This window comes from Pseudoliparis swirei, chromosome 22, assembly GCF_029220125.1.
Source record: "Pseudoliparis swirei isolate HS2019 ecotype Mariana Trench chromosome 22, NWPU_hadal_v1, whole genome shotgun sequence".
In the NCBI taxonomy this organism is placed as follows: Eukaryota; Metazoa; Chordata; class Actinopteri; order Perciformes; family Liparidae; genus Pseudoliparis; species Pseudoliparis swirei.
Genome location: NC_079409.1, coordinates 8698765 through 8720124, shown reverse-complemented (window position 1 = coordinate 8720124; position 21360 = coordinate 8698765). Strand labels below are relative to the sequence as shown.

At 40.8% G+C, this 21360-nt stretch overlaps 3 protein-coding genes across 8 annotated transcripts in view; 2 read left to right on the top strand and 1 right to left on the bottom strand.

Moving 5' to 3' along the window:
- The first annotated feature begins 39 nt into the window (after nucleotides 1-39).
- Nucleotides 40-1846, top strand: LOC130212876 (trypsin-like). The gene is made up of 6 exons (XM_056444149.1): nucleotides 40-79; nucleotides 247-403; nucleotides 609-707; nucleotides 817-980; nucleotides 1296-1432; nucleotides 1527-1846. The coding sequence occupies exons 1-6, from the start codon at nucleotides 40-42 to the stop codon at nucleotides 1677-1679; spliced, it is 750 nt and encodes a 249-aa protein (XP_056300124.1). The 3' UTR covers nucleotides 1680-1846.
- A 677-nt stretch (nucleotides 1847-2523) lies between these two features.
- Nucleotides 2524-17959, bottom strand: cblc (Cbl proto-oncogene C, E3 ubiquitin protein ligase). 6 transcript variants are annotated; one of them, XM_056444144.1, is made up of 12 exons: nucleotides 17891-17959; nucleotides 13210-13448; nucleotides 12226-12996; nucleotides 8429-8575; nucleotides 8195-8351; nucleotides 7642-7763; nucleotides 6970-7107; nucleotides 6795-6882; nucleotides 6513-6644; nucleotides 4545-4727; nucleotides 4274-4331; nucleotides 2524-2703 (listed from the first exon to the last, which is right to left on the bottom strand). In XM_056444144.1, exons 3-11 carry the CDS (start codon nucleotides 12600-12602, stop codon nucleotides 4278-4280), a joined length of 1398 nt encoding a protein of 465 aa, XP_056300119.1. In that variant the 5' UTR covers nucleotides 12603-12996; nucleotides 13210-13448; nucleotides 17891-17959; the 3' UTR covers nucleotides 2524-2703; nucleotides 4274-4277. The 6 variants fall into 6 exon arrangements, with proteins under 6 accessions (XP_056300119.1, XP_056300116.1, XP_056300121.1 ...); XM_056444141.1 differs by having other exon boundaries at nucleotides 17852-17939; XM_056444146.1 differs by having other exon boundaries at nucleotides 4274-4328; nucleotides 17852-17939.
- Nucleotides 16326-21360, top strand: part of bcl3 (BCL3 transcription coactivator) — a 17913-nt gene continuing 12878 nt past the window's right edge. Inside the window, exons 1-2 of the mRNA XM_056444140.1 lie at nucleotides 16326-18205; nucleotides 18654-18774. Coding sequence (XP_056300115.1) covers nucleotides 17704-18205; nucleotides 18654-18774 — 623 coding nt within the window. The 5' untranslated portion in view covers nucleotides 16326-17703. The remainder of the gene's footprint in view (nucleotides 18206-18653; nucleotides 18775-21360) is intronic.

Sequence of the window (21360 nt, the reverse complement as noted above, 5' to 3'; positions counted from 1 at the left end):
GGGTGTGTCCAGGTGTCTTCTGATCTTCCACCTGACACCATGACACTGCTGGCTCTGCTGCTGATGATTGGAGCTGCTGGTAAAGAGAGAGATATACACACGGATACATATCAGAACACACACACTCACACACAAAGCCATACATGTGTACTGTAACATCAGCAATGTCCTAAATGGGGTGGAAAGTTGCGGTTCACGGTGACTTTAACTCAGATGTGTCTCATTCTCTGTTTGTGCGCTTGGCAGCGGCAGTTCCCCGTGAAGATGGCCGGATCATTGGCGGCCAGGAGTGTGAACCTCACTCTCGGCCATTCATGGCGTCCCTCAACTACGGTTACCACTTCTGTGGCGGCGTGCTCATCAACAAGCAGTGGGTGCTCTCTGTTGCTCACTGTTGGTACAAGTAAGTATGCATCAATGGAGAAAATATGACTTTCACGTCTTATTTGCGTTATCCTCTCGTTGCCATGTTGGGTTTGCCACTGTGTCTTGCTTGATTTTTATGCATTTCCACCCCTTTGAGATAGAGAGACATATATAAGAAACCAAAAAGTGTAATATTTGTCTTCTTTCGCATTCTCATTGGAATATTTCACTTCCGCTCTAAGCCCCTATGAGATGCAGATCATGCTGGGAGAACATGATGTGCGAGTGTTTGAGGGTACAGAGCAGCTCATGAAGACCCAAAACATCATTTGGCACCCTAGGTGAGTGAAAATTGAAAAAATCCATTGCACAATTTTATTCTTGTCTGATTCATTTATTCAGTGTGGAGAAACAGCTCCAGTCTGATTTTTCATTTTTCTCCATGGGCAGTTATGACTACCAGACTCTGGATTTTGACATCATGTTGATCAAACTCTTCCACCCAGTGGAGGTGACCGCAGCAGTCGCTCCCATCCCATTGCCCACAGAGTGCCCGATGGGGGGGCTCCCCTGCTCTGTGTCTGGCTGGGGCAACACTGCCATAGATGGCGAGGGTGGGTTGATTATGATGTTGGATTCGAGGCTTCCACTGGGGGCTGTCAAAGTTAACTTCTTTAAAATCACAAATTGAAATAACAAATAACATCTATATTCTATATTGTCAACAAATCCCATGAAAAACTCAAACCCAGCAGTGAATTGAACCTCCAAACAAAAGTATTTCCTGTGTAGCCAGATTCTGATGTTACTTGTTGTATAATTGGTGTCCATCAATTAAATCACTGAAACACACCGTTGCACTGGGTGAAATGATGTTTTAATACAACCATATTAGGTTTCCATGACTATCTCTGTTCTGCCTGTTGCAGTGAACATGCCCACCCGTCTGCAGTGTTTGGATGTGCCCATCGTGGATGATGAGGACTGTGAGAAGGCCTATCCTGACATGATCTCTCGCAGGATGGTGTGTGCCGGATACATGAATGGAGGCAGAGATGCCTGCAATGTGAGTTTCACAATAGATGTTTCTGAACACTAACTGGATTCACAGAATTGTGTGTGTGGAAGAATTAATCGCCTGCTCACACTCACTTTGTCAGGGTGACTCCGGCAGCCCTTTGGTGTGTTCGGGAGAGGTCCAGGGCCTGGTGTCATGGGGTCAGGGATGTGCTCTGCCTAACTACCCCGGAGTCTACGTCAAAGTGTGTGAGTTCATGAACTGGATTCAAGACACCCTGGATGCCAACCCCTGAAGAAATTACCCATTTTCACATTTTCAACTGGTTCCTCTCATTCCTGCTTTCTTTTACTTTACTTTTCTGTCTTTCTCCTTTGAAGTTTCTCTCGCTCATGTATCCATAATGAACATTTGCCAGAATGAAGACAACTAAATAAAACCATTTGGTACATATTCACTTTTCATTTGTCTGATCATGTCCATTATGTGAGAAAAAAAACCCACACCAAATATAACTATAGAAGTTTAAGTATATATGTCAGTTACAGTTTTATTTAATTTTCTTACCATATAAGACGGTTTTGTGTCGTTACATAGAGCCATTTATTTACTCACATAACTTATTCGTAAGAACAAACTTAAGGTATCGGTTGAATGACGAGGTTTATTATTTATATATTACATTTCAATATAGATAGATAGATAGATAGATAGCAAAGTGCAGCACACTGGCGACAACCGACTGGTACAGCGTTGATGTTGGCCCCAGGACACTCAGAGGTTCTCTGGTCTTGGCCACGCTCAGCTCCTCCCGTCCATATGTGATTGTCCCCCTTCGTTTGTTCATATCATATTACGTTTTCAAATATCGAGCCTTTAATTAATTTCTATTATTTCACGGAGGATCAGAAAACACTTTAATTATAAAGATAGAGGACTGAACCTCCTGTGGAGGTAATGCCAGTGTGATTATTGAACAGTAGGAGGCTGTTTTCTACTTCCTCTCAGTCCCACCCACAGCATCACAACTTCAGCGGTGTGGTTGACACACACCGCCATTTACCGTTAAACATGACACCGGAAAATATTCTTACATCCAACCAGGGCTGATTTCTGGATTAAAGATATGTTAGTCAGTAAGTATTTCTCCCTTTCGTAAAAGAGTCTTTATTTTGCGGAAGTTTCTTTTCTATCAGGACGACATTGTTCTCGTCATGTCTGCCGGGTCACCGTTGTCTTCTCTGAGTCCTGCTCTCCACTCCTCCCTCTCTTTATGTCTCCGTCTGTTTGACTGGACCGTCCGAGCCCCGTTGCTCCACCTACATGAACACAAACAGAGATGCCTCTAAAATGGTTTCATTCTAAAATGAGATGTATCAACTTTTTAGATAAACGAAAGAATCATAGCATGAGACTAGTATTAGATTATGAGTTTACAATTAACTTTTTACTGGAGTTGAGAATTCTTGCAGAGAAAACCTGAATGCTTACATAAGTGGCGTCAAAGCCATTGCATGGTGGGTGTGACATGAGGGTCGAACACCGGGAGTGAAACTAAAGTTGAATCTACTTATCTCCACAGCAAACTTGGGGACCTGACAAACAAAAGGGGCACTAATCGCAGTTTTAATTGCTGCATTGCATTGCAATCATTTCTAGAACGAAGCCATTGTTCATGTCATTAAATATTATTTATTGTCAAAATGTCTGCTGTTAAAAGGTCGATGAATAGGATTAATTTGGGAACAATAAAATAACAGAATTATGGAGTCAGGTGAGCAAGATTCGTTCAGAAAGCATAAAACACGTCACGCACGGGAAAATATCGACAGATTTCTGCGAGGAAACAAAAGATGTATTTGCATAAAAGAACCAAATGAAAGGAACAAGCAGTTCATATTCTTTCTAATATTATTTAAATAATAATAATCATTTTGTGACAAGTGTTCCCAGTATGCTATCAATTTCTGAATCTGGGGAGGCTTTACATGTTTGTTCTTTTTATTCTTTCAACAGAAACCATTTTGGAACCACCCTATAATCTGCTTACATTTTTAGGATAATCTGCGTAGTGTAGAATAATCTCTTTTATTTACATTTCAACACTTTGTGCACAGTTCAGGATATAAGGCTATTTAATGCCATCATTTCCTGTCAACACTCCTTGCTTCTGTGATTAAGTCAGCGCTGCTTAAAACATCAAATGGAAACAAAATAATTTAGCAAACTCCTTTATATGTCTGTAGCATGATAATCTTTACTGATGAACACTGCAAACATAAAAAATATTGTCATTGTTGTGTCTAGCTGTTAAATTAAGATTAATCTCTGGTTTATTAACACGGTTTAAGGTTAACTCTTCCCTTTTTAAAATATCATTTTTATTAATAAGCTTTTATGTATGGATATAAATAAATAATTAAATATGCATAAAGCCATGAGCAGCCAAAGATAAAACCTATAAATATACAACAATCACAAAACTAATTGTGTAATCAGTTCAATCTGCACGTTGAGACTTTGTGCAGTTAATCTGGGTATTTAACCCTTGTGTTGCATTCGGGTCAATTTGACCCGATTCAATATTTAAATATTGAATCGGGTCAAAATGACCCGTAGGCAACACAAGGGTTAAAAGAATTGTTTTCCAATATTATGTTGAGAACTTGTTAGTGGTTACAGTAACTTGGTGGAAACGTATAGATAACTTTATTTAATTGACCAGGAGACGATAAATAAAGCTAAAATGTCAAGATCCTTAGCTCTGTAGACGAAGTCACTATGTAGAGTTTTTGCATCACGCTTAAAATGAGTCTCCTAAAGGTTTCTAGAATATGTAGAAACAAAACACATTTCCCCTTTACTGCTCTGCTTTCAACAGCGTCTTACCTTTTCATTTATGTCTGTTTTTGTGTCTTCTACGTGCTTCATTGCCACCGTCCGCCTGCTGGAGAGAAGAAAGGTGTCACAAATGCAGCCATCAGCCACTAAGGAGGGATGAAGATATCCAATACTTTTATACAATTAAATATTCAATCCATTCAATAAGTGTTGAGCCTTTTCACTCTGGACCAAAGTGGTTTTCCAACTGATAGATAAGCATGGCTGCAACTAAACTAAACAAATGATCACATACAGAAATGTATTAACACACACACACCTTCCTCAGGGCAGCCATTTCTTTTACTATCAGTTCAATGTCCTCATGGTCGTCCTCCTCTTCATCCTCAACCCCCTCATCCTCCCGCTTCCCGCTGCCTGACCGGTAAGGCTCGACGAGGATGGACTCCGTTCCTCTGATGTCGCAGCGACAGTACGGGCAGGTGTGGTCAGCTGACTTCTGCTGGATAGTTATCAACGACAGGCAGAGTAATGGAAACACTGAATGAATGTGGAGTCCATTGTCACACGTTTTCTTGAGAACAGCATTGTGTCCTTGAAGTGTGGTGGAATATCTTGGACTTGTCTTCAAAGAATAAAGGGACCAGTCTGTCGAAAAAAAGATAAAGGAGGTGGAAAATACAAGGTGCAACAGACTCTGTAGATTGTTGTTTTCCGTGCATATAAACCACATAAAGATGCAATGTTGTCACATTTTACTTATATTATTATTGTCATCATTATTGTATTCCTGTGACCAGCGAACCTCTTTACACATGTCTCCTTTTATCTAATTGTAGTTTGTCCGACTGATATACCTGTAATTGAGACAACTATTAATCGACCTATTTCAAACTCTTTAACTTTCCCTCAATGCTTTGTTCATTTTAAAAATGAACTTTAGTATTTTTTGGGGGATTCAGCTGCAAATGTGATACCTTTAAAATGGTGATTTAATTCAGAGTGCCAGTAAAGGTCGTTGTATTGTCTGATGCACTTGCTGTTGATGAGGAAGTCTGGTAGACTAACTTACAACGTTTCCATTGTGGTCTGACGTCCACAAAGCGGGTTACATTTTCTTCTGCTGTCAGTATTTCAAACACACACACACACACGCACGCACACACACACACACGCAAACACACGATCGTGAACAAAGTGAATGTGACCAACGCAGGAAAGGATGTGAGCTTATCTCACACAGGAAGTCATCAGCCAAATGTCAGGACATGCCGCTCTGCACCTTTGCAAAAGCTTGAACACCTCCAGAACAGATTGGAGGCGAGTGGTTGGCTGGCACTGTAATGTGAAGTCGGGAAAAAAGTGCACAGGCTGGACACATGATGACAACATTTTGATTTATAGGCAGACGTTTGGGATTTGGGTGCCATCTAAAATGCTAAAATGTGATTGATTACATTGAAAGCATGAACCATGTGATACTCTGTATATCTTTCTCTGACATTTAAACTGATGCTATTTGTTCTCGTCTACGATTATACAGTTGTCAGTTTACATACTGCATGGCATCTGTCATTGATAGGAATGGTTCATTTCACAGCTCTTCTTTCTTTGAACCATTGAACCGAGCGTTGTGCTTGTCCACAGTCCACAGTTATTGTTGTGGCCTAGGTGACCCAATTCAACAGCACATGCGTATGAATGTTTTTTTAAATATTGTCTTGTGTCAACAAGGCTGACAGTTGATTCAAAACAGGAAGATGGATATATAACTGCTCTTATTTGTGTTGTAGTTCCACATAAAGTGTAATAGTTCAACATAAACTAAATATAAATATGTGGATAACATGGAAATTGCCTTATATAATTAGCTTGGGTTAATAGTGTTTTTAAAGACTATTTTAATTGAGTTTTTTTTTTATTGAGGAAAGTTTTTCCATTTCAATGAGACAATCTACTCGGAGATACTGAGAAATTTAAGTTTATTGGTTTCAAATGAGTAAATCAGTCATGTCATTGATTTGTGAGTGTTATCATATGTATTAGAAAGCATGTGAATGTCACTCACACCCTTTGTTAATTTACATAAACGCCAAACCACATTCAAATTCAAAAATAAATCTAGTTTAGTCAACCGTGACAGTTTCCCTCTACTGAAAACACAAAACAGTTACAGAAACAATCTGCCGCGGCTTATCTTGCCAGTCATAAGCACAGGGGGCTGGAGACGAGCTGGTGTTTTGAAATACAGTGCAGCTATAAGGAGTAAGTGGGTGTGAGTTCATACCTGCCAGCCTGTGAGGCAGGGTTGGCACAGGAGATGCCCACAGGGCTGAATACGAGTGTCCTTATCCCTCTCCGCACAGATCTTACACAGCTGGAAGGTGCTGCCTATGTCACAGTAAAGCTCATACTGCTCCTGTCGGGTGGCGGTGTGCACAAGAGAAACAAGACAGAAAACGAGAAGAGAACAATTCTGAATATGCTTTATGTTTTCAATTGGTAAAGCCTCAGGATCCCATTGGTAGTATGAATAATTGATAAGGAGGCATGAAGAGCCTTCACTAACCTCTGTAACTTTGACTTTGCCCCTCTGGGCCGGTTCATGCAAGCTGGTCAGGTCGGGGTTAACGTCGCGGCCATCTGGGTACAGGTAGCTGCAGACGGAGGAGCACACAGCACTGAGAGCAAAAACACAAACAACGATCAAAACGAAGCAGACAGAAATGTGTGTTTGCTCTGACCAGCATTCCTTGAAGCCCTGAATGAGTGCCTGGTAGAGAGGTGTATTCTGGGGGATGGTCTGGATGATGCCACCTTGACTGGTCACATGGCCAATCGCCCACTGGCCCATTCTTGTGCAGCTTAGGCGGAAGATATAGCTAGGAGAGAAATAGATTATGAATCACACATGTAGACATTAAACAGATAAGGCACTTCAACATTATTTAGATTGTTGGTGTATATTAGTCTTTTGCAAAACACTTGCTTTGGGCTGCACTTAGTTTGGTATTTTCTGTATTTGAGCAATTAATTCAAATATAAATCCCCTCATTCTTAAAACAGCTGTAATATAGATGCTCCAGTATGGGCCGTGCCTATACTTTCATGATCTGCTGAATTTGATGTGCGATGAAATATATGCCCAAAACAAAAAAGAAATACATGGTATTTATACCACTAACAAATAGCCTCTTCCATCTGACCCATTTTTAAACTGTTCCATCGCGAATAGCCAGGTAGTTAAAGATGTAGTTCTGTGTTTCTATGTTGCTTCATGGACCTCGTTTCTTTCAAATGAGATTAATCGGGCACTCAACATCCTCCATAGTGGATGAGGTTTGAGATATGTGTGACATTTATCATTTTCTCTAGGAAGGGCATGAGTCAGGGCTTGTTGCTGTGCTCGTCTTCACCTCCCAGGTCTGTGCAGGAAGTGTTCCAGACGAGCGATGACCTGATCATAGGTGAGGAAGGCCATGTAGCCTGGATGAGTCACTGCTAGCTGGTTCCAGTTCCTTATGAGTGACCTCCAGGGCTAAAATGAGAGCAGACTCAGGATGTTCATGATGTTTCATCATTAAAGGAATAGTTCACCGTCGTGGGAAACACGCTTTTGCGCTGTCTTGCCAAGAGCTGCTGTGGATGAGAAGATACCTCTCTCGTGGACTATTTCTCTGCGGCACACAACTCCCATAGACTTGTTGTTTGACACTTACATTCGTGTTCTGACTGCATTTTAATTAGTGGGATTGATGGGGGTGGGAGGTGGATTTTGTTTTGGTTCCCTTTGGACAGAGAGAGTAGCTAAGTAGCATTATGCTAAGCTAACCAGCTGTAGTTTCATATTTAGTGTACAGATAAGAGAGAGGTATCCATTCTTCTAACTATTGGCAAGAAAGCACACAATGTCAAACTCTTTCTTTAAGAAATCTGTTTATTATTTTTGATGGGTTTCTTTCCTCTTACCTGAAACAGTCTGGTGAATATGTCAAACTCAAACACAGTGATGTGGTCATTACAGGTGAGATCTATGGTTGACTTCAGGGCCATGGACTCCATCCCTTCCTCAAAGTTGTGTACACTCCACAGCTGCTCTTTGAAAATGTTCCACCTCACGATACACCTGTGAGAAGACATTATTAGCAGAGAGAAACTGTGGACACACAACTCGACAACAACAAATTAATTACCCACACTCACTTTTTTCCAAATGAACGCATCCAAAACTCCTTAGCTTCTGTCTTAGTCAGCTTGTAGGTGTCACCTTGAAAACTGCCCCCTGGAAACATGGCCCTCAGCTCCCAGAGCATGTGACTGAACAGCAAAGACAGTTTGGTCAAGTTCTTCCTGAGAAGGAAAAACACAGCAGACTTTCAGTCACGGGTACATAAAAATAAATTATATACTTTGTTCAGACGTGTCAAAATGTTCTGGCCCTTTTGATCTCTTATACAAAAACATAAGACCATTTTGTGGGCCAATAATGAATTTGCTTCAAACTGATTCCCCTCATCTCAAGTGTGAAAGGGACATCTGCAGAAAATGCTTTCTTGAAGTTGTATATACATAAAGTATCACTAGTTTAGAGTGAAGACTCCACCTTGCACTCTGGGTGTAGGTGAAGTTGTGTTTGTCTAACCAGGCAGGCATATTCATCCATTGTGTAGAAATTGAATAAAAATAAGACAAGATCAAATTCTAAACCTCCTTTTTTAGGGGAACATACAGTATATATATATATATATATATATATATATATATATATATATTTAGCTTTGACACTAGCTTTATCTCTGAGTGACTCTCACTTTAAACATTAATGCTCATATTTTCTAGAATCAAAAAATGTCTGCATCCTAAAATCCATTGAGATTTCTTATCAGTGTTTGTTTGCTAAACAAGTTTACATGACATCATTATTTGAAAGAAATTAACATAAAAAAACCACACACTGAATATAAGATAACAGAAATGCTCATCAAATATTTGCCAGTCAAAATTAAACTTACAATTAAGCCCTCCAGGGCATAGCCAGTTTATTTTTTGTATATGAAATGTAAAACATAACTGGAATGTTCTTCTTTAATAGTAACATATTACATGTATGTGTGTTTCTTATGTTGCTCCTGCTTACAGTTGTAGTTGCAGGTTGAACGAGTTTGCACACTTTGTTAAATCCCAGTCAGAAGAGGTCGAAGCATCAATGTGTCACAGAGGATAATCTTTAAGCCTCTAACACATTCTACTGTCGCCGCCACCGTCAGTCGAATATCTCACTTCTGTTTTTAACTTCACGTGATAGAAAATTCACTTAGTAATGGAGGAGCATGTGTTTTTACCATCCAACAGTCAATGTTTTCAGAAATAGACAAAGGCTTGCAGCTTGGTGAGTCAGTGGGAAAAAACAAGCAGTAGAAAAGAGGACATTGGAGCAAGACGTCCTACAAAAATAAATAAGACGATATTTACACAATGTGTTGTGCATGTAAGCCACATTCCACGCAACATTATGTGTGCCAGATCACTGCCCATGCAGACCTGGCTGCGGTGGAAAGGCCATCTGCCATTGTGTGAAAAATGATACAATAAATCTTTAAATATATAATTTTTAGATCCTGTTGAAATAAAAGCTTTGATCAAATATAGTGGCTGTAACAATTTGTATAAATTGTTTAGTACAGTAGAGTAAAATTGTCTCAATTGGTCTAAAAGAAGAAGAAATAGATATCGTCCTGAAGTTAGATCACATGCAGATTGGGAGAAAAAAGTCTGTTCAAAGCCTGACATTCTCTCTTCTAAGCTCCAGGCTGCTCACATACTGAGATTGCTTCTGCCAAGTTTTCTCCACATTAGCATCACAAGAATGCAGGTTTGACCTTTTTTCCCCATCTTGGTCATTAGTAGTCTCAACAGGAGATGCCGACGCGGGCCAAACTCCAAATAAAGAAGTCACTCCAAAGTTGCTCCAAAATGTCCACTTTAGACTAACAGCAAACTTACTGAATGTGTTCTTTTTTTCCCTTCTCTAGCACATGGTGAAGTATTTGACTTTTGGGAACCAAGGAATATATTGAATATATTTTATTTGTGGTGATAAAAGAATCCATTCTGTTCCCAGAACGTGTTTCCTCATTACTCTTTCACTAATTATCATGACTTTCCAGATCACGCTTCCCATCTCGTCAGTCCAACTCCCTTCACCTGTTCTCTCACCTGCCTCTGGCCACGCCCACCTCGTCAATCCCTCATTCCCTTCACCTGGTCCTCATGTCCGTCTCACCTGTTGCCCATTCACTCATTAGTCCCTGTCTACTTAGGTACCCTCACTTGCCCTCGGCCATATTGTAATGTTGGACTGAAGAGATAGGAAGCAGGATCTGGAAAGACATGATAGACAAGTACAGACGTATCAGCATTGATGACGCTTCATAAGTAACGGATAATGGGGACAAGCTTTTTTGTTTTTGTTTTGTTGATTGTTTTATGTATATGTAGGTATGTGTGTGTATATATGTTTATATGGGTGTGTGAATTTGTATATATATATATATAGGTATATGTAATGGTTCTCTAAAATAAGTATTTTCATGAAAGCATAGGTTAGGGCACTTATAAGCTTGATAGCTTCAGCCTTGACCCTTTTGGTCGGCCACTTTCTACTTTTGGTGAAATTTTGATTTTTGTATGTTATTGCTGATCGAAATAAACTAAAGTCAATAGTTAGTGAAACAGGTTGACAGGATGAAAACGACAACTAAAGGAAGGTGTCGAGCTGAACTGTGACACCTCCGCCAAACAATCACGTTGCAGTTTATATTCATTGCTGTCCAAAATGTCAGACTTTTATCATATTGTACATTTGTGTGAAAATAGGTTTTGGCGAGATGACACAGTGACTTTGTCCTCCAAATTCAAATCAGTTCGTCTGAGTCTATTTGGACACATTGGACACCCGTAAATCCAGGTTAATGTTGGTGCCAAACTTTATGAAATTACCTCCAGGCATTCCTGAGTTAATGCCATCGCCCAGAGATATTTGACAAACAATTAATTAATTATCGAAATGGTTTCTGAAATAATGTTCTCTGATCCAAAAAGTTAATTATTTTGTGATTGCTGTTTTACTCTAAAATGGGAAACAACATTGGACAGAAAATGACTCAAACATGAATAATTACTTATAAGATAAGGCCAGAGGGAAAAGGGTGTAATCATTACTGAATGAATTAAGCATTTGATAAGATCATTATTTAAATGATTTACATGCAATATACATTATTGGTATACGGGACTGTCTCAGAAAATTAGAATATTGTGATAAAGTTCTTTATTTTCTGTAATGCAATTAAAAAAACAAAAATGTCATGCATTCTGGATTCATTACAAATCAACTGAAATATTGCAAGCCTTTTATTCTTATAATATTGCTGATTATGGCTTACAGCTTAAGAAAACTCTAAAATCCTATCTCATAAAATTTTAATATTTCCTCAGACCAAGTTAAAAAAAAAGATTTATAACAGCTGAGTGTTTGTCAAGGCTCAGGAAACCCTTGCAGGTGTTTCGAGTTAATTAGACAATTCAAGTGATTTGTTTAATACCCTACTAGTATACTTTTTCATGATATTCTAATATTTAGAGATAGGATTTTAGAGTTTTCTTAAGCTGTAAGCCATAATCAGCAATATTATAAGAATAAAAGGCTTGCAATATTTCAGTTGATTTGTAATGAATCCAGAATGCATGACATTTTTGTTTTTTTAATTGCATTACAGAAAATAAAGAACTTCATCACAATATTCTAATTTTCTGAGACAGTCCTGTATATTAATTAATATAAATAAATGCATTTTATATATACATATAAATATAATTAATATAAATAAATGTATATATATATATATATAAAATGCATTTATTTATATTACTACAAACGAGGAAGAAACCCTTCATACAATTCTCTCTTGAGAAAAGATGTCAGCCAGCGTCCGTCTTACCTGCAGCTGGATGTCTCCTCGAATATCTTCTCCCGCCCCTCTTTAAACAGCAGCAACGCTCTGTCGGCCTTATCCAGCAGGTTTCTGATATGGACCCTCAGGTACTTGGCCTCATCTCCCCGGGCCACCTGGCTGCCTGCTGCCCTGGAGCCTCGGTAGGGCTCCCACACCTGTGTGAGCAGTGTTGTTGTCTCTGATACCAGCTCTGGCAGGTATGGTGGACTGTTCCTCAGGCCCAGCCGGGGATTAGTGGACAGCTCGTGGAGCTTGTCCAGTCTTTTGAGGGCCTTGTTCACCAGCCGCAGGTCTCCACTGGTGAGGGACTGGGAACTCAATGTTGGGCTCAGGGAGGCTCCTGAACCTGCTGCCGCCATCATTCCGCTCTTGTGAAGTGATGTGAATCAAACCTTAAAAGTCAGTCCGTCCCTATTTAAATAGGTGTGGCATTAAGTAATAATGGACCTACTGTTTTGAGAGTTGTGAAAGCTCTCTTTTGAATATGTGAATCAGCTGTTCACTCTGGCTCAAGTTTTAAGGCGGTATTTATTGACTTCACGGTGGCTTTTGTGAGTTCCCAACTTCATCTGAAAAACACACATCTTAGCCTCCGCAAACAGCATCCATGCTTGATCCATATGATAATAATCCAACAGTATTACAGTATCCAACAATGGAGGGCATGTGTGATAACGCCATCTCTAAAGATGCCCTCCAAGCTTAGCATTTTGGCCCTGGAGATCCACAAGATCCACTCTCAATCCTCAGTCAGACCTTCAGAAAAATACAAACGTATGTATATATGTGTTTAAAAAGATTCATCACAACATCAAAAATAAAACACAAGAGGCCCAGAATGAGAACGAGTGAACTGAGGGAGGGAGGACTCAACCCAGATAGGCTAATGAAGTCTAAAACAGTTTCAACGTCTACCATCACAACTCCCTCTTCACATTCATTCTTTCTTCACCCGTCTAGCACACTTACCAGTATTCATCATGCGCACATCTCGTCAGCACAGCAGTCCCACATTGTCAGGGTCAGCAGAAAGGAGACACCTACTCCCATCACAGCGGAAACATGTCCTCTGTCATTGGCTGAAATGTCTCTGCTTCTTCTTTTTTTCTCTTTCTTGAAGTCTCTCTCTCTCTCTTTCTGTTGTCGTTAGACTCTTTGATTGGTTTCCTGGTTGCAGCAAGCCAAACAGGTTTGTTTTATTTGCTCTGCTACTCGGGCAGGCGAGAGAGAGAGAGAGAGAGCGAGAGAGAGAGAGAGAGAGAGAGAGAGAGAGAGAGAATAGTTAGTATGGAAAGGTGGAAACTCAAAACGAAAGATTAATTTTTTCAGAATCCAAGCGTGACCTCAATATAACGTGGTCTTCAGAAAGCATAGACAGTCAGACTAGTTACTATCAGACCGGATGCCTGTGTGTTCAAAGGAAAGGTCACCTCCAACAGTTGGGATTTTAAAAATAATCACCATCTTCACCTGACATTCAGCAGATTAAATGGATTGAGTTGGCATTTCGCCAGAATCCTTGCTGCAAAGTCAGTACATCCACAATTTGTGTTCATACTTAAATATTATATTAACTGTTGGATGGATTGCCACTAAATTGTGGAGAGACATCTGTGGTCCCCAGAGAATGAATCCTGAGGACTTTGGAGATGTTTCCTCTCGCGCCACCACGAGGACATTTGTAGTTTGAATGAATCGTCTCATGAATTGACAATAAAGTTAATACAGACGTGTCCTCCAAGGGATACAATGTAATTACTTTGGTGAGTCCAGCAAGAAAAGAAAGAACAAGGAAATCATGCCTTTTACCGCGATATAAATCCATCTAAAAATTTAATCTAAATAATAAAACATCTCGAATAATTCATCAATACCATTTATGAATAAATTAATAACCGCTAACAACATACATAGCTACTGTAAGTAATACTCCAATTCTAACTCAATATTTAGCTGGGCACTAATCTAAATGTATTTATATGTGTGACTGCAATATTTCTTTCAATCCGGATGTGAAGGTTCTAATTTGTTTTAGGTTAGGGATAACTTAAATTGACACTATTTTATAACTCGTTCTTGGTTTGATTTGAATCGAATACCTGATTATAGTCTGTTTAGTTATCATAATAAATATTTTGCCTTGATATATAACAAAATATACATACATTATTTACATGCACATTACTTATTGAATTAGCATTGGAAATGATGGGGAAACAATTATGTATGCTGGTTTAAAAGTGTATTTCTATGCTCACCTATATGCAATACACATATTAATAAATGTGGTCATAAATGAGCCCAGATGAAGGAATCTGTACTAGTTTATATCGTGTATCATGTTACTTTAACATTATTATATTTTTTATTATTATGTTTAGGCTATGTATATATATATATGTGTGTGTGTGTGTGTGTGTGTGTGTGTGTGTGTGTGTGTGTGTGTGTGTGTGTGTGTGTGTGTGTGTGTGTATGTATATAAACCACACAGTATACTGTCGGCGAAAATAAAAAAAGAGAAAAAGGCGAAATTAAAGTTGTCTGCTCTGCGTTCATTGACCGGAAGGTGGCGGTAGTGCACTTCTGGCCTGCATGACAGCCTCCACTGAAAAACAAGCAGTAGATCCAAAATGATCAGCTAGTTAAATTGTCCCTGATCATAGAAATACAGAGAATGTGTTTCCCTGAGGACAAACTAAGTGGGATGAAGAAACTGAGAGGGGTTTGTGCCACCAGGTTGGATTCTGTGCTAAATCAGATGAAATCATGCAGGGTCACCAGAAAGAAACCCCTTCAGAAGCAACGAGCACACGATGTTACAGACCCAGACCTGTCAGACCTGCAGTTGGAGCTCCAGCGGGAGGTGGACGGCTCCGCCCCCGGCAGCAGCAGCTTCAACTCCGGCCAGGAGCAGAGCTTCCCCTCGCTGCCCCGTCAGGTCTAGCTGGGAACCAACACCGACACCACGTGGTGGAGACCCAGGCCGTATTGCTGCACCCGCTCAGGGAAAGGGGGCACGGGAGAACCAGAACCAGGACCAGGCCTGATAGACCCCTCTGTGGTCAAATGAGAGGGAAATCTGGGGCTCGGCAACACTTCCGCTTTTGTCCACAGGGGTCGCTAAAAGCATCAGAATCAGAATCAGAACCTTTTATTGCCAACTATGTTTTCACATGCAAGGCATTTGTCATGGTGGGTGATGCAACATTGGACAGGAACATTAAACTCTCAACAACTATCAACACAGTGCAAGAATTGAAACAATATGAAAAATGTAAACAACTTTACAATCCGATGACTCAATTGAACAAAAGAAAGCTTCCTGCTCGATTATCCCCAGTTGTTCGTGTTGCAGTAGCCCCAAAACCGGCTGTAAAAGACACATGTCAAGGCCATTGAGCAGCAGCATGTCAGAACATAGTTTATTCTTTATTATTGAAATGGAGTAGAATTCTTCTAAAGGACTATGGTATTACATCACGCTTACTTTAGTGACTAGATTCACAATTTCTCTCGTGACACAAGGGGGCCTCATGCTACCTCTTGATCTGTGCCACAGATGACTCTGCATTCATTATGCTGCAGGAAACTGAGCCACTAAATATTAATATTGGTCTGGGCATCGTTGTTTAGACACTGCATATGTGCATGTTCTTTAAGCTCATCAAACCTCAGTCAACGTCTCATTGGTTAAGCACGGAGCTCTCTCCAGTGCGTGTTCAGGGTGAGACTCTCCTTGTTCTTCATAAACAATGACACTTAATGCCAGAGGAGACCCTAATGGCGGAGTGCATTGACAGCTGCAGAGCATGTTTGTGTAGTGTTAGGGTGTTTTAGAGACTTTAGACACCAAGTTTAACTTTCCGTTGCCAAGTCCACACTTCAGTGGAAAGAGGAAAGTCCCAAATTGACCCTGGTAATCAGACCCTGCGTGGTATGAGGGAGGAGTAGGATAAGATAAAAGACGAGGAGATGTATGATGTTATTTGTGTGTGTGTGGGGTGTGGGGGTGTGTGTGTGTGGGGGGGGGGGGGGGGGCATATGCATGCTCTATACACATTTATGGCTTGTAAGTGTTTGTGATCTGGTAACGTGGCCACATGCAGGGCAGTAACGGCATGGCTGATCAGCCGGTTATGATAGGGCATATTCTCTCTGTATCCCTGGATGTTTACTTCTCCTTATTCCTGCTTTTAGGAGTGCAGTTTGCAAATGATGTGTCCTCCAAATGACACCATAGTGTTAAATAATCTAGAATTAAGCGCAAGACTATACCTGAGCTTTCATATCTTGTTTACAATGTAATGAGTTCACCTATTTGCATAAATGCAGAGAATTGAGCATTTGTGATTCCAGAATATTAAGCTGCCATTTATTGAAGAGTACAATCAGCTGTAAATAATGTACCACAACTAAGACAATAGTGTCTGTTATTAAGACACCCCTTCCATGAGGGCATACGTTCAGAGAGGAAGTTTATTTTTTAAAGGCTTTTTGTTTTTGATATGATGCTAACATATACCAACACAACAACAAAATAGGTTAAGATGCCCCATTTAATTAAAAAAAAGTAGCCTATATAATTATACACACTGCATGTTGTTAAAGTCAGTCTTATGTTGCGTTCTCATCTACAATCTGTTAGGCTTATGTAATAAAGGAAATAAATAACAGAAGCACATTACCTGCAACATTTCTCAATTACACGAAAGTCAATGTTGCTCCTCAAGTCTTGAAATAGCTAAACTTGTATTTGTAACATGACCGAACCAAGCAAAGACAAATTGGAAGAAATGGAATTTTAAATAAGTGTGCCTTTTTAAACATGGCCATGAATTTCAATACATGTTGTTAGTGAACATGTTGACAATTAGGAAACAACATGCAGGCGGGGTAGCCAGCTTCAGTAGTCTATGAGCCCCAAAGCCCGAAGCATCCGAACAGAGAAAAGCATCGATCCTTGAACTTCTTGAGAAATTCAGAATTGAACTTGCATGCAAAACAGACAGATGTGAAAGAGGTCGGAAATGCAGACATAATTTTGAATTCAACGACGTGTTTTCTCTCTTTTCTCTTCTCCACTCCGTTTAATTTGCCCTTAAACCGAAACAAAACGACTATCGCGCTGAGAGGGAAAGCACCGCCAGTCTATTAAAAGCAGATCAGCGCTATCGCAGCTGCTGCGCTACCTGCAGTAGTTGCTATAGTGCGCTGGGATGCACATGACAACACTTATATTGGCGCTTCTTCGAAAACACATTTGCGTCAGAGTCGATTACTTGTAACGCTTATCTCAAATACACTGGTGACACAAAAGGAAACAGACTGATGATTTGATCGCTGTCCATTTGATTTCGCGGGGATGGGGGAAAAGCGCACCACTGGCCACTTTGGATTGGACTGATCCCACCGGCCAAACTTCACGCGCACACACCTGCCACTTCTTCAGGTCTCACCCAGTTGATGCCGAGGATCATGAACGGTGACCACCGGTCGGTTGCCACCGCGCCGCTGGATCTGCGCACCACAAACCGAGAGCGTGGGAGCGCCGGGTCGAGGTCTCCGGACTGTAAAGGTCGCGCCAAGGACGCTCGAGGGACACACAGCTCACCTGCGCGCACAGCCAGAGACAGATCGGAAACACACGCACCGGGCCCAGAACACGGCGCTGCTCGCAAACGGCCGGCGGACAAGTCTTCCTTCAGGCTGCCTTTTAGGAAACGCCCGATTCCTGTCGAGCCGGAGTGCCGAACGCAGTCGCCGGTTTTACCGGAGAGCAGAGATCGCTTCTTCTCTCCGTCGGTAGATGCGGACTTCACATTGCGAGAGAGTTTTGCCGGTCGTTTGGAAACACACGCGGGTGAAAGCAGGGTCGCCGCGGCACCAGCGACTCTCCGGCGGGCTGGAGAGGCAGGGCAGAGTCCAGATGGATATCCCGCTCGCTTCCTGCACCCGTTTGATTACGGTAAGCGTTCCTGACCGACTCTCGGTCTATTACCCCAGTAGACATAACTTGTTTTCATTTTTATTTTTAAACTCAGAGGATACAACAATAATGTGACAATAATGACAATAAGCAGGTCTGATCTTGACAATAATCACGTGTGATCGTTGTCCCACTTCAACGTCTCGCTTGAGAACACAGTGGAGTAGATGCAGCAGCAGCTGCGGCTGAATCAATGAGAACATGTCCAGTAATCTGCGCTGATTAAGAAGCGCACTGGGTCAACTCACAACTCAATATATGCATTGACACCTACATGCACAGCTGCACACACGTACTTGTTTATCAATGCAGCCTTCTTATTTGTATCTTCATCATTTTTAAATGTTTGTATTTTCTCCTCTCTCTCTCTCTCTCTCTCTCTCTCTCTCTCTCTCTCTCTCTCTCTCTCTCTCTCTCATTCCTGCAGGTCCATATCCGGTGTACTGTTTGCCTCCGGTCCCCGAGTTGACCCATCCTCTGACCCACCAGGCCGAAAGCCTGCGGACAGGTGTTGCTCTGGCGACACGTCAAGATGAAGACGGAGACACGTATGTTGGTTGGAAATCACGTATACACATGTAGTAGCTTAAAAGTGTATTATAATATATACAACTAACTTGCTTTTTAGTCAGATAGCTGTTGGCAGTCGACACTTGGCACACTTCTCATAAACTTGTATGAGTCTTCCAGCAGATTTAGAGCAGACCCAGCCCTTCTACACCTGTAGAGACCACCTGTTTGATTGAGATTCATAGTTTAAGTTTAACATCCAAAAAATGGTGAACTTCCTGGAACATGATACATGCATCTGGTGCATATTTCTGTAGATCCATTTTCACATTTGCAAAACAATAGGACCTTTCCACAGCAGACATTTAAACTTGTTAAATTAATCCACTAAGCTGCGGAAGTGAACCAGCAGAGCACAATCCCAGCAGCCCTCATTAATAATTATGTTCCTTTAGTCCTCAGCTCTACTGTGATATGTTAACATGTCATCAAGAGATCCGCTCTCTGTGGGCCTGGTGTTTTTACAACCTGACCTCTCTTCTCAAAGGAAAACATTTACCATTTTTATAAAAACTGAAATTAGATCGGTAACATAAATAACTAGAACGGGCACTCTGTAGAGCGCATATCTTCGCATATCACAAGATTGGGCATTGAATTATGAACATTTTGGCATTAGTTGCATGCCAATTGGACAAAAATGTATCGTGCTATGGTAAAAAAAAGATTTTGACCTTTCCATGACCTTGACCTTGACCTTTGACCCGATTGATCCCAAAATCGAATCAAATGGTCCCCGGATAATAACCAATCATCCCACCAAATTCCATGTGATTCAAGAAGATTTGACCTGTTCATGACCTTTGACCTTGACCTTTGACCCGATCGATCCCAAAATCTAATCAACTGGTCCCCGGATAATAAACAATCATCCCACCAAATTTCATGCGATTCGGTTCAATACTTTTGAGTTCTGCGAAAGATTTTGACCTGTTCATGACCTTTGACCTTGACCTTTGCCGATCGATCCCAAAATCTAATCAACTGGTCCCCGGATAATAAACAATCATCCGTTTTGCGAATAACACGCATACAAATAAATAAATAAATAAATACACGGCGATCAAAACATAACCTTCCGGCATTTTCAATGCGAAGGTAACAAGTCAATATGTCATTCACAGGGCTGGACCCAAACAACATCTCACGGTTTCACCTCATAAACAAAGCTTTAGGCGTTGCACAACCTGGATGTGGGTTGTGAGATACCTATAATATCATTTCAGATTATTTGTTATGCACTCTGTGACACACCTGGTTCTGCATATTGAAAAGGTACAGTCAGTCCCCCCCCCCCCCCTTCCCAATCCACCTAAATTATTTACTGCTGTTTCACTTCCTGTCAGGGAAATGTGTCGACCAGGAATGATTCACGAAGTGGCAATGGAGACTTTGATCTAATGCAACAAGCTGGAATCTGTACCACTTGAAAATGGGCTTCTTGAATAAATAGGCGTTCTTTAATTTAAAGTATCTCAGGGTGTAGGACGGGGGTTGAGAATGAGAACACTGTACAGGACACTGGAGGAGTTCTCGAGACTGAATTAATGCAAATATGTATCTTTAACGCATGATTACTTTTCTTTGTCTAAAGTTTTAACAACCACCCGCCCACACACAAACTGAAATGTCAAACGAGAACATGCACACACACACACACACAAACACACACATACACACACAAACACACACATATAGTCATATGACTAGATTAAATGACTTTGATGTTGCTGTTTCAGAAAAGTATCAGCATTATTTGCATCCAATCGAAACAAACCCGTGATTAACCAACATGTAGTGGAGCCATAAGTCCCGTGACGAGCAGCTGCTTATTGTCCCATATCGGCTTCAGAGACTCATAATCACGATGACACATCCGCAACAGACAGTGGCCAGTGAATAAGAAGAATGGAATGGATGGGGACTCTTGCAATGGCAATAATAACAAGTATATTTTAATTGTTATACTTGCAAAGATCAATGTCTGAATTTAATATATATATATATATATATATATATGTGTGTGTGTGTGTGTGATTGACAGTGTGGATTCTTAAACTCTTGCAACCTATATCTGTTTTTATTTTTCACCTTCACTTCCTATAAATTGTTGACGCTTATCCAAATGTGCAGTGCAGACACAAGGCCAAAACGAAGAACTGGTATGAACATTATGTTTTTTAGCGCCTTAATGCAACAAAGCTGCTGTGCAGAGACCTTTCACAGAATCAAACTCCTTTGTAATGCATGTTGTTGTAGGAAACTTAGTTGGAATTTTGCAGACAGAAACACTCTCAGCCCCGCCTTCACGCTGCCTGTGCGTATGCATGTGTGTGTGTGTGTGCATGTGCATAATGTAAGTGACAACGAGCATGTGCCTCTTACGTCAATGGGGTGTTCATCGGCAGTTCTCAGCGCCTCGAGCCCGTTAGTTTCGAGAAACCCAGTGAGTGCTCAGTTTTTAAACACGATTGTGGTTTTTCTCAGGTGTCTGTCTTTCTCTCTTTTCTTCTCTGCGTTTTTAAATGAATGGTCTCAAAAAAGCCAAACATCCGCTCCTTACT